This window comes from Platalea leucorodia (genome assembly GCF_965183815.1).
Source record: "Platalea leucorodia genome assembly, chromosome: 4".
NCBI classification, from domain to species: Eukaryota; Metazoa; Chordata; class Aves; order Pelecaniformes; family Threskiornithidae; genus Platalea; species Platalea leucorodia.
This window is the reverse complement of record NC_138826.1, coordinates 34,594,365-34,608,373: the sequence shown is the minus strand read 5'-3', so window position 1 is coordinate 34,608,373 and position 14,009 is coordinate 34,594,365. Positions and strand designations below refer to the sequence as shown.

The following is a 14,009-nucleotide window of genomic DNA, read 5'->3' as shown; positions in this document are numbered from 1 at the left end:
GGTAATACAGGAACAGATGTTAAAAAGGGTAACCAATTTTTTTAAGTGCTTCCAGTCATAATTGATTAAACATGAATATGCATAATACTCTGCATGTATTGTCAAACTTGGAGACATATTTGCACCCCCCCAAAATAGATAATTACTTCACATTTTTACCCTGAAAATCAAAACCAAATGCCAAAAGAGCTTAGAATTAAAATTTAAATTCTTTTTGTTAACTGTCTTGATAAAGAGGAAAATCTGAAATATATCAGTGTTTGCTGAACCTTTAAAAAGAAAGGATTTATCTTTCTGATTCGTGTACAGTGCATGCCATCATTAGAACCATGGTGGAGTTTAAAAAAAGTTTCGAACACAATTTACTTGTTCTTTTTAAGTCTAAAAAATCTGGAGTAGAAAACGGGGAAATATCCACCAGTGGTGAAATAGATTTATTTTCCTTATTGTTTTAATTCTCTACTGATCTGCTCCTTGGTTCTTTGTACAGAAAACAAATTAAGAAACTTAAAAGAGTCTAGTCTTTACAGTTTTGCCCTTTAGTGGCACAGCAATCAAAACCCTGAAAATTTCACCTCAGTTTTCAGTAACAGAGGCAGCACAATATAAATAACCATAATGGAAGAAACAAGAAAGAAATACAGAGAATGTTGAGGAAATAAAATGGAATGGAATGGAAACCATGGTAAATGAGAAAGTGCAATAGAACCAGAAATATCATAGTTAGTAGGGAAGTGAAGACACATAACAAGATCATGAGAAGTCACAACACCCAGGCCCAGCTCTGTCACCAGCTAGTCCAAATTTTCTCTTTCCTCTGCACACCTGATTTTCAGCCCCAACTACCTCTCTCAGGAAGGCTCTCACAGTACTTCTGTGAGGTAAGGAGCACTTTATCCTCAACGTATAGAAGATGAACCAGATCGCGTAAGTAATTCATCCTGGCTCCCAGTCAACCGAAGCTTCCAGTTTCCAAACCTCAGTTTGCCTCTCTCCTTTACCAGCCTTAAATAAGTTTCCACTACCCTCCTCCGCTAAATCCATTCTTCCTGCTCCATGCTATTCTTGCTATTATGGTCAAATCAGCTTAATTCTGCAGGCCGCTTGGGTCCAGTGTAGGGAAGGGAAAGGAAATGGTCATTAATATAGAAGAAATTAGCATTTTGCTCTTAGTTGAAATGTTTGGTCTTGGATCGTGCACCAGCTGAGAACAGTAATTACAAGGAAATTAATCTCAGCCCTGGGCTACAGCATACTTTGTAAAATGGATTATTTGGGGAACTTAGCTGTGAAAAAATATAAGAAGTCTCCTGTAAGCATTTACAAACTGCATTTTCTTTCCCTAAAAGCCATGTATCTTAGCCAAATCCGAATGGATTTTCACAGGACAGCAAAAAGCAAATTCACAACACTTGCTTGCCAAACCTTATGTCTTTACTTCGAAGCACAGGGGTATTAGAGCTGTTAAAAAAAAAAAAAAAAAGGACACAAAATAATACATTTTTTTTTTCCACAGCCTCTGCCTGCAAGCCCATTGAACTGTTTTAGTTGTAATTTTATATATAAAAATTAATCAGAGGCAGACACCGCCATGGAAAATTTCAGCTTAAAGAGTTAAAGTTTGGCAAAGCTTTATGTAATTAAGCTTACATTCCTGAAAAACGTCAGTCAGCTTTAATAATTGGTTGTGCTACCAGCCTGTCTAGTACACATGCATTACATACAGTCTCATAAAACTAATTTCTGACATGTTTCCATTCTTCTCCATTGTTATATTAATACAGTTAGCATATGTTAAGATACTTTCTCATTGGAGACAGGAAGGACAACTGGAATTCCAATGATCATAAAGCACGTACATATTCTGTCAAAATTCCAAGTCAGAAAGGCCCTTGAATTAAATTACAATGAAAGACTATAAAAACTATTATGAGCTTGATTTTAAATATTCATCTGCTCTTTGAATAGAACCACTGAGTCCTTTCGCTCTTCCTCTGGGATGGACTTTTCTCGACATAATCGCCTTCAAAGTGAATGTTAAGTAAGCCTTGTGATCTCTGAAAAACGGGTTTTAGAGGATGCTGCTACCATTTTTTCTGGCTATTTTGTTCCCACCAGACCCAAGCTACATGCTTTGTTGCAAATTTCCTCATAGCCACAGGAGCTACAGTCCTTTCATTGTCATTTTTCATCTTCGGCAGTGATGCCAGTTTACTTCCCTCACCAGTCTTTAGTTAACCAATATATTTTGTGCCAGAAGTGCAGCATTTGCCATATAGAAAGTTGCCTGAGAATTGACCTCCAAGGATAAAATAAATGTAATTCACCTACTGTAATGCTACAGGATGTACTGAATATCTCAAACAGCAGAGAAATGTGCCCAGGGCTACAGGGAGTCAGTCACTGAGACAGCTGGAATTGGAATTTAGGAGCTCCTTGCTCTCACTCTACTATAATTATTATTTATTTTACCATAGCAAAGACGAGGTCTTTTCAGGACCTGGCCCTTTTGTACCACATACCGTACAAACAAAGAATGAGGGATATTCGGCTAAAAAGACTACAGTCCTCTCTAACAAAAGTTTAACGTCTGCCAATAAGAATTATTTTCAGGTATGAAGTATAAGATGCCAACATTCAAGAGGAAAATAAATTGTTTTACAATTACTCGTAATTAAATATTGCTTTATTAAAGTGACTGGAAAACATTCTTGCCTTTCACTTCAGATATTTATTTTACAATTTTTAATTATACTTACCACTGAGGTTCTCCAACAGGAAATTTAATAGATCCATGAACCCTGAGAGCTGCATAAGACTGAAGTTCATTTCTTTAGCCCACCAAAATCCCGCAGTATAATAGTCTAGCAAAATAGCTTCTTTCAAAGACGTCTTTAATTGTTTAAAATTCAGAAATTCTTCCAGCTTTCTAGAAGAAATTGCAGAGTAAAATAATGAAATTAAAAAATAAAATACAGATTCCAAAGTTTAACTTAGTCTGCTTGTAATTATATCTATAATATTTACTATTATTACATTATATTATACTATACATATATGTATATATCTTCCTGGAACTTAGCTACATCAATTTCTAGATATGAATGTTTATGATCAGAGGACATATCAACCAACAGAAGTAAACAAACACCTACAGGTTTCAACAGCCACTACTTAAATGTTAAGATATGATTAATGCAATAACAAAAACAAGAGCATTACACAAAACAAAGAGAAATACACTGAAAATCCCAGAGTAAAATCAGTGTTTGTTCAGGAAGGGGTTTGTAGGATGAAATGGAACAATTAGTCTCCACTTTCTACTACCACTCTTTCACTCTGGTTGAGATAGTTTTACAGTACTAAAAAGATCTTGCTTCCCTTTCAAGATTATTTTTCATGTAGCCTCTGAAGAAAAATTACATTTGAAAATTAATGTAAATAATATAATATAAAATTACTGAAAGTACCTAAAATATTTAGAAGTTTAAATTCCACTTTCATAATGGTCAAGACATTTAAGAAGAACCTCATCTTATTTTACTGGCATGCTGTGGAAATTTTTCCACTTACTTTAACTTGAAGAAGTAATGAAAAAATACACTCCCTTGTAGGAAACCATGCTGTTGCTGACACATTTATGTCTACTCTATCCAAACATAGAATTAGTTATGTCTTTTATAATAATTGTGCACATTTTTCCACATGAAGAGAGGGGATCAGGGCTGGGACTTCAGTTTGCAGTTCTTCCAGCACAACTTCAGCCATGTCTTGGGTAGTTAAGTTTTATGTTAAAGCAATCCTTGGCTTCTTCACTATACCTGACGATACAGGTGCCAGTTGTGCTCACCGTTTCTAGTCCCCTGAAGTCTTCGCCCTCCCTCCCGCTTCTCATTCTTCCTAAGAAGGGCATTAATCTCAGACCTACTGATAGGCAGCCATTAGTTTTTCAGGGTTTTCACCAAGCCAGTAGAGATACACTGTCAAATAAGATGAGTTTCTTTTTTTAATTAAAGCCTCAATAGCTAACAAAGTAAAGCATATAATCCAATCAGTTTTGTTGAAAACATATATTCCTTTGTTCTGCATGACAAATTTGTACGGCTGTACACATGCAAGTTGGTTAAAAACACTTAACTGTGTACTGAAATAGAAGTGGAACGTGGCCAGTTGAACTTTCCAAGGTTTGAAACAGTCCATATCCTCTCTTTCTGAAGCTTCTGCCAACTCTGTGTTTTCATAATCACAGCTTCTCAGGGATTTAGATTTTCTCTGATGCTGCTAACAATGCCAGTACTCATCTTTTCAATATTCTGTAACGCATGTCATTGACAACAGTATCTATAAATGACTGGGAAATGATGGGGCATTTAGATTTCCTGGTTACCCTGATTGCTGTTTCTTCCTTCACGGAAGGTGCTCAAGTCCTACAGAGATGGACAGCAGTATAAAACTCCGTGATAGATGGGAACGCAGGACATCAACATTCTCAGATCTGTTCCGATTTTCTAACCTTAGCTGTGGCCTTCAAACTGCTCTTGTGTATAGACATGATGCACTGTGGTAAACTAACAAACAAAACTTCAATGCTGCTGCTAAACTGCTTAGAGTGCAAAAAATAGCCTGTAACTATCCTCTTTTCAGTCAGATGCAGTATATACTTTACGTTCCACTTGTACAGTATATATATAAATATGTATGTGATCAGCCGAGACTAAGAAGAAACATACGATCTTTCAATGCTTTTCTTTTTAATCTTAATGAGAAAGTTTCACAATAAATTGCATCATTAAGCATGTTTTAGTCTCCAGTGAGTTGTACGCTTCAGCCTCCTCTACAATAAGAGGGCTATTGTGCAAGAGAATACAGTAAATGAAAGAAATTTTTTTATTGTTTGATGGGAATACATTTTCTTTCCAGTTTTCTTAAAAAAAAAAAAAAAAAAAATCCCAGAAAGAACTTTTTTCCCCTCAGAACAGTGACAAATAGGAGGAAAAGAATATATTTCAGGACTACTATTTTAATCTCTATTAAATGGTTTATGTATTCAGAGGGACAAGGTTGGATTTTTTTACACCCTCCCATCTCCCCCACACCCCACAAACTGGTCCAGTGGACCAGCCCTTTGGCTTTCAATTCACTAAGAATTTGCTAGGGGACACAAGTGCTCCTAAATAATTTGAGAACTTCTCATCCTTAAAATATAAGTCTAGAGTCTCAGACTGAACTCCTGGCCTCCTAAATTTAGCTGCTATTAAGCACTAATAACAAGGGAGAGTGTTGCTACGGGAAAGACAAGATGGGCTTACATCAGAAGTCTTTGGCTGCCTCCTGTTTCCACAGTGCACCATAACGGCTACCTACTAATACCTTCTTAAGCTTTCCATCCCTTTCTGAACTTTCAAAACCTTTCTGATTTTTCAATAACTCATATTACAGTACAGAATCTTAAATGTTTGAGCAAAAAAGTTACTAAGTGAGACTTACAAAAAAAGTTCAGTACTGGCCTGTTCTTATTTACATCTTAGTATTTCATTTACAGCGTATTTAATACTATTGTAAACTCAGAAACCATATCAATGCGAAATATCAGTGGGGAAAAAAGAATAAGCCCAAGAAAAATCAAGAGATATAGGAAATACAGTAAAAAAGGTGGATCTGAGATCAACAGTATTTCTTCCTACCTTTCATGAATCATATTAAATATCAATGATTTAACTGAAAAATTAAAGACTAATGACATAACCATCACAAAAGAAATCTAACAAATAGTCTATAATTTTTATTTCATTTTATTATATTGGTTCTAGCAGTGCTATCATTACCACTTACTTTTGAACTCCTTCTACATTTTGTTCTGACAAAGCAGTAATTTGGGAAAGAGAAAGAAATGTTCGATCAATAATCTTCTTTCCACCTATGGCATCCTGATCTCGGTCTTCTTCCTACACACACATATGTATATAGGAATATAATTTTAAAAGGTTTATTTTATTATGTCAGTAACTTACCTAAATAACTTTTATTTTGAGGAAGTATGCAAGGGATTAATTCAACAAATGCCAAAAATCTACCACAGCTATAATTACATGGCAGCAACACAATACCCTAACGCATTTTCACTAGAGAAAAGCCAGGCAGATACATGGAAAATAATATTTTTATCTTAAATTCATGTGGGAACATAGTGACATATTATGTGCAGCACAAGATTAAATTAACTTGCAAGTAAGAACAATAGAAATATAAAGGTGCAAAAAAATCCACGAATGTAGATTTGACCAGTATGATATTAGATTGCACAGTAATTAAATTTTAAAATCAGTTTCTGTTTAAGATATTATGAGTACACATATACATTACCATGCTATTTGCTCTCCACCTTGTACTGGATTGCATTTTCAAATTTACTGTCTACACTGACTCCTTCCCTGACCAAAAAAAAGTCCAAGATGTTTGCTGCAATGATACACATACAAGGATCTGACAGTAATGTTTCAGGGAAGGTCTGTATATTTGTAATACAGAAGGCAGTTCCTTATAGGAGATACCAGGATGTACATGTTATAGGGGATAACAAACTGAGTAGGAACCAACAATGCAATGGTCTTACAAAAAATAGGAACATTTCGTGGTATTTTATATAGTGTGTGTCACTGACCAAAAACATTCGACCAGAGACTTCAATAAGAAATCTATGAAATAAATAAAACAGTAGAAAAAAACCCCTGATTTACACTAGAATATGTAGGCAACAAACGGAGGTGTCAAAGCACATTATAAAATGTGAGATGAGCAAGACTTGACAGAGGTGCATGGCAGGGGAACAAGGGACAACGGTCATAGAATAGAATAGAATTTAGAATAGAATAGAATAGAATAGAATAGAATAGAATAGAATAGAATAGAATAGAATAGAATAGAATAGAATAGAATAGAATAGAATAGAATAGAATAGAATAGAATATTTCAGGTGGAAGGGACCTATAATATATTAGCATAGGACAGCATAAGGAAAAATATTTCCCTGTGAAGATAATTAAGCATTAGAATAGGTTACCCAGAAAGGTGCAAGAATCTCCATCCTTGCAGGTTTTCAAGACTGATCTGGGCAAAGCCCTGGTCTGCATTCAGTGCTGGCCCAGCTCTGAGCAGGCGGCCGAACCAGCTCGTGTCCCAAAGATCCCTGCCAGCCTCATGACTGCGAGTCTAATTGGCCTGACCTGCTTCTGCACCGGGAGACAAAAAAGGCTGAGTAAAACCTGATCATCATTTACCCGTAGCAGGTACACTTCTACATCTGTTGGACCTGGGCTTTACAGAAGTGCATCAAGGCAAAGCTTGCAGAATAATGTTTCTAGCTCACCTAGAGAGAAAGTGGAAGATTTCCTAACATAAACTGATTTTTGAGCCTGAACAGCATTGTTCTGGGCTAATAATCAACTAACGCTAGCATTGGTCAAGGAAAGACCCCAAATAAAGCTACAGTACTCCCCCTGCTGCTGCTAAACTGCAAGATATACTTAAAATCTCGGGACCAGCTGAATTACAACATTCAAGACTGATGAAACAAAAGTGAGAGCAACAAAGAACATTTAGTGGACGGATTAGGGTTTTTCCTCCAATTAAGTAGTAGAGTACTTTCACATGTACTTTAATATGAAAAATTATTGTTTCCAACCGTAAAGGAGTTAGACTCAGATACAATGTCTCATTGGAACAACAGGAATGAAGTAAATGAAGGCTTCCTTCACATATTTAGGAGCATGACATTAGTTCGCTTTTGTTTTTATTAGCAATAATGCATGCAGTACAAAAAGAAGTACTGCTACAGTCAGTAATGTTGATATAATTGACGCCGCATGCCCTAGCTAGGAAAAAAAAAAAAATTAATAGCTCAACATGCTAATATTATACAATCATTGAAAGATATTTTTGAATAATTAGGAAAAATATGAATGCTTTCCTGAAGTGACCAGTGGTGTTAGAAACTTCTTGAACAAGAGATTGTTTAGAAGTAGTGAGAGCTGAATTAAAATAATAACTGATATTCATGTCTTGGAAACTGAATTAATACCAGTTCATCTCTCTCTCTCACGATGTCCAATACATAAGGTATTTTACTATGTATTTTTGCACCATTATATAGATGGCATACTACCAGTCAGTCAACCCCTTACTGACCATACTTCTTTATAAGGCAAAATGTTAACATTTTACAGGTATCACCCCAGATAGCATGAGGAATTTAGCACTGAATCAGAAAGAAAAGCATAAGAAAGTTCAAGGCATGGTGTTTTTGTTCTCATCAAGCTATCTTCCAGCTTCTCCTCTGTGGTTACAGGCCAGGTGTGAGTAAGAACAAAGACCCTCCCATAACGCTCTCAACTACCTGCACAACCCTCCCTCCACCATTCAAGATCACTGCAGCAGCCCTGGAAATAGAGGTCCGTCAAAAGTCTTTTTTTCCTCCCACTGTTTACATCTCATGCTCCAAGGAACAGGTTAGTAGGCAAAAAGCTGAACGTTCTGGAAAGCAACTTTTTACCTTAACTCCCAAGAATGTTATCCAAACTAATTCCTCACCGCTTCTTGAAAGGTATCAGGCAACAACCATCACATCAGAAAAAGCTTGTCCAAAAAGGAATTTTCTCCTGCTTCCAGTATGTACCTGGCTTACTACAGTATGAAACTTTCTAACCCACATCATATCGCCAGGCCCAGCACACTTAACATGCTGATGCTAAGGCTCACCTCGTTCTCTGAATTGGAAACAGCAAGAAGGACCTCTGGGAAAATTTGCTGAAGTCTTAGTACGTAGTGTTATATTATAGCAATATATAAGCTATATAAGATTACAAAAATTTATTTAAAAATCACTCCAGGTGCCTTGCACTCAGTCACCTATAATCTCTTTCAACACATTTAAAGTTTCTCTAGCATTAGAAACATATTCTTTAACCAACTAAAGTTTGCAGTTTAAACTTAAGATATATTCAAGCTGTTGTAACTCAGTATCACAGATAAGCATTTGCAACCTGCACATCAAAATCCGACAGTTTACACGGCAAGGTGAACGCTTCCCATTTCACCGTTTCATCACCTAGTGTCTATAACGATATTCCCAGAGGCAACATCCCTCACCAGTGTATTACTATCTTTGCTACTGCTCATGATAAGGATGGATTTGTGGCACCACTATCAGTTAATAAGAAATACTGTTCCAAATGACCAACGAGGAACTACAGGAGAGAAAGTACCTAATTTAGAAAATTAATTTTTAAAATTATCAATGTTTCTGTAATTTAAAAACATAGTGAAAGTCCATGAAATGCTTGAACAATGCCATATTTGTAGGAAGTTTCTGTTTGGGCAGAACCTACTCACACACACGACTAAAATCTTATCATTATTTTGACTGAATACTGTTTTGTCTTTTGATTGCTGTCCTTAGCCACCACTGAAAATTCCAAGAGAAGTTATTTTATATATGTGTTGACTGATGTCAAAGAATTTACTGTTCATTTTACTATTAACTGTAGTGACTGACGAAGGTAATCCAAGGTGAGTTAATTCTGGTAACACTATCCTCATGTGTTATGGAAAAAAAAAAAAACCAAACCAATTCTCCCAATACTCCCAGCAGTAGACTTAACCTATTGAAATACAGACTACTATTAGAGAATTATTTGTTGCTGTTTTGTTTTCCTTCAAAGAATTTTTAGCTGTTCTGAATGTATAATATATTTCTAGCTGTTCAATACATTACTCCAAACGCTTTGGGCACTCCTTGTCAACAGCATCAAATCAAAATACCAAATCAGATATTCTAAAACAAAAGAATAAGATCTTCCTTGAATCTCTCGGCCAATGTTCACAAACGACCACAGAGCAGAAAATATTAACAGAAGAGTGATATAGTTAAATAGCAAGTTGCAAAAAACCTCTGTGTTTGGTGGGGCTGGGGAAGAACACTCTCTCAAAAACCCAAACCCCAAGTGAGTCATCCCTGGCTAGAAAAAATGCCCCACTATCTGCAGTTTTGGTGAGGGCCTTTCCAGAGTGGCAAAACCTTGAAACACAACAATGGAAATTAGCACCAGCGTTCCTGAAGGAAAATAAGTTTGTCCTTTGGGGTGAGCCCTCTGCAGTGGCTGAAGATGTTACCTATTCGCATTTGTTTGACAATACAGCACCACACTTTGCAAAATCATGACTTTCAAAAATATACTCACAAAGGAATAGCTTACCAGCTCTCTTAAATGATAGCAAATACCTGAATTGTACGGAACCCACGATCCTCCTGTCCTTGCTTCATCAGGGAAATTAGACTGGACTAAACTCTGCTGCTACAGCTAGATAGTTTCCAGCACCTGAGCTAGTCCATTTAAAGCTAGCTCAGCTACCTCTGTCTGAGCCATACTGCTGACAGCAGTACAGATGTACCCTGAAAGTGTGTTGCATATCAGTTACAACTTTAATCAAAATGGGAATAAAAAAAAAAAAACACACCAGCAACACAGGCTGTTATTTGTATTATTATACACATTTTGTTATCAAGCTGTCAAATACTTCAGCAGAAGCAGAAAATCTTGAAGCTGTCTACATAAATAGTTAAGGCAGAAACAGAAATGCACTCACTGTTCCTGTTTGTTTTAAAAAAGCCCCACTTGTCCGCTCCCACCATGGGAAGTTAAAATCAATAGTTACTATTTTTAGTCAAAACATTTCTTTTGTTGTCAAACAAATAAGGAAATAAAAATAGTAACACTAATTTCAGCTACATTCAAAAGAGAAATACGCAAGTCTGTCAAATGCAAAAAAATAAAATCTATATGGAAGGAAAACTTTCAGAGGACCGTTACAAACAACAGATGCTAATAGTATCCTTTTAATAACAAAATATGTTTAAAAAATTTCATACAGTCCAAACGTCAAGATTTATGGACGATCAAATGTATTGTGACGTTAAACTTTATTGATGTTTTCACAGCTGCAGACTACTTATTGGAAAAAACGTTGTTAAAAATAAAGCAGCAGCAAGACATGCTAAGATCAGGATTCAGATTTTCTAATATGCTTTCTGCTGAAAGTAATTACAAGTCTGAACAATTGTAAAAATATTCAATTTAAATCAAAAGGAATGATCTCAAGATCTAAGAAACAATATAACAAAAATAGCGGCAGAATAGAGCGTTCCCTACAGCTTACATATAGACCATGCAAAGCTAGCTTCAGCCAAAACTGGAGACTATACAATTTAATTTATAAAACCCCACAATTCCATAGTTTACAATAAAAATAAATCATAAACGATAGTAGGAAATATCACAAAGGTAAGCTATCGTGCATAGAACAAAGTTCAATACATAAGGAACAGAAAATACGTGGGGAAAAAAGGTTCACTGAATTCCTCTAAAGATTCCTTTTATAAAGCCACAAAGTAAAAATGACGAAAATTTCAGTGGTACATTTCAAATGGATGTACAATGCATTTTTGACAGCCTGTCGTTTCCCATACAGTACACCTTGTTTCCTTTTACTATGATCCAACTGACTGCATTACCCCAGTGTTACGCTGTTCCAACTGCCAAAATATTTACAGCGAACACTAACAGAGAATACTGCGAAAGATGCATATATTTTTCATAAAGCATTTAGAATACGTAATAATACATTTCACATGGAAGAGGATTTATTTATTTAAGGAAACCTAAACGTTAAGCTTTTGTACCGACAATCACGAGGGTAGCTTTGCGCCAACGGATGCAACCATTACGCTGGCTGAAAGTGGTTAATCACTCCATGACAGTCACAGTAACTTCTCGGCCACCTAAGACAACAAAGCAGTTCAACCAGAAGAAAATTATCTCTTAGTAGCTACAACCATCTAGACAGGCTCAAGGGTGAAATTCTGAGCTGACGCAACACCTCATACGTTCTTGGGAGGAATAACTTGTTTTCTTATATTTCTCTTGATGTGCAGCACGTGATGAGTTGCCTGACTGTCAGAAATCACACCTCTGTCAACCAACTCAAAAATTGCAATGCAAAAAAAAAAAAAAAAGGAGGAGGCCGAAGACAAGGAAAAAAGCAAATATTAAGGAGAACGACATGGATTTGTGAAATCCTCTAGAGCACTCTGGCTACCTAAAGCAATGAAAGGTGAGAAATACAACCGTGATGTTGCTGGAAGCAAGGTGCGAGCTTGCTTCCACCCCCTCGGTGCTCTCTGAAAGGAAACCGTACGCCTTTCCCTCAGCCATCAGAAATGGGGAGACTCCTACCACCGCGAACAGGCCAAGAAAGAGCCATACGCTTACAAACCAGACTCTGGAACCGACTGAACACTGGGGAGCGCGGCGGGAGGCGCGGAAGGCGGTGAGGAGCTCCCCGGCTGCGGGTGGGCAGCGAGGCGGGCCGGGCCGGGCCGGGCCGGGCGGGCCTGCGCCGGCGAGGCCCCCGCGGGCTCCCGGCGGAGGAACGGCCCCGCCGGGGCGGGCGGCGGCCTCTCCCTTACGCTCTCGGGGACGAAGGCTACACAGGTATGTATACCCACGCAGCGTTTTTAACACCCCGCTAACTTTTTACCTTCTCTGAAGCTTAGCGAAGACAGTTAAAATAATTTATTAAGAAAAAAGAGCGGGGGCGAAAGCGGCGGGGCACCGCCGGGGGGAGGGCGCGGGCTCCGCCGCCCCAGCCCTGCCCCCGCAGCACGCCGCCTCGGCGGCGCCAGCGCCGCGGCCCCTCACACCCCGCCCGGTCCCGCGGGGTGAGCCGACGCCGGCGAAGCGCCCGGGGGGCGAGCAGAAGCCCGGGCAGAAGCCCAGGCGCGCCGCGGCAGAGCGGCCGCGGAGGGAGTACCTGCCCCGGCGCCGCCATGTTGCCCGCGGCTCGGCGTCGCCGTCGCCCTGGGAACGAGGGGCGGGGTCCGGGCGGCTGGCGGGGCGCGGAGCTCCGCCCCGCGGGGGCCGGGCGCCTGCCCTCACCCTGCCCCGGCGCCATCTTGGCGCCCCGGCGGAGTCACCTCAGCGCTCCCTCGTGGGCTCATGGCGGGCCGCGGGTGGCCTTTCCCCTCGTAGGGTGTCCGCCTGCAGCACTGTCACAGCGGCGGTGGCTCGGGAGCAGGAGGCTGGCGGGCCTCTGTGGCGGAGGCCTTGAGAGTAGCCCAGCACTGTCCGTGGGCCTTGGGGCAGGCAGGGCCGAGGTGAGCTGCCTTCACGGCCCCTGCCCAGCACGCAGGTTACAGGTCCCCCAGCTGCCCCGTGGGGTGCCGCTCGGAAAGGAGCCTGCCTGAGGAGGCATCCGCCTGCCTAATGGCTCCACCCGATCCTCTCCGTTCTTTGCCTCGTGTCCAACCAGTCACTGTCACACCGGCGTCAGTGAACTGCGCAGCTCGCCGCAAACACCGCGGGTGCTGGTTGTCAGGAGGGCGCAGGAGCGTAAGGACGTGGCGTACTTAAAAACAGTGCCACGGGGGCTGTGAGAAGACCAGTCCCGCCGAGAAGGCGGCAGAGCAGGTCTGCGGCGCTGCTGCGCGCCGAGGGCTGTGCCGCCTCGGGCCAATGCCCCGTCTGCCGTCCCGATCCAGTGACTGCTGCCTCAAGGCCTGTGTGGAGAGACTTCATGAGGCAACGGTATAGGAACATCACGCACCATGAAGCAATGTTTCCATGCCCGTTTTAATTCAGATCTTACAGTTTTCCTAATCCAAATAGTGCCAGTAACTGCTGTAAGCATTGTCTGAATAACAGTTATAAGGATAGCATCATGCAGTTATCCCTGCAGTTACCCTAACAACATCCCAACGTTTTCAGCTTCTTGAAAACCATGTTTGAACTAAATACCTAAACCTAAATACAGTCCAAGAATGTCAACACCAATTACTATAGCTCAGATGTCAGCAGGTGTAAATCAGCTCATCTGTTGGGACCAATGGAGGGATACAGAGTTACTCCAGCTAAGCATCTGGACTTAAATGTTCATATTTTAGGTACAATTTAGGAATA

At 39.7% G+C, this 14,009-nt stretch overlaps 1 protein-coding gene across 1 annotated transcript in view; it reads right to left on the bottom strand.

The window, feature by feature from the left end:
• The window catches only part of CABCOCO1 (ciliary associated calcium binding coiled-coil 1), a gene marked incomplete at both ends in the record, with an annotated part of 53,626 nt that extends 40,744 nt beyond the window's left edge, over positions 1–12,882 (bottom strand). The window contains 3 exons of the mRNA XM_082308579.1: positions 2,760–2,929; positions 5,833–5,945; positions 12,865–12,882. Of these exons, the coding sequence (XP_082164705.1) occupies positions 2,760–2,929; positions 5,833–5,945; positions 12,865–12,882 (301 nt within the window). The remainder of the gene's footprint in view (positions 1–2,759; positions 2,930–5,832; positions 5,946–12,864) is intronic.
• Positions 12,883–14,009: the final 1,127 nt, after the last annotated feature.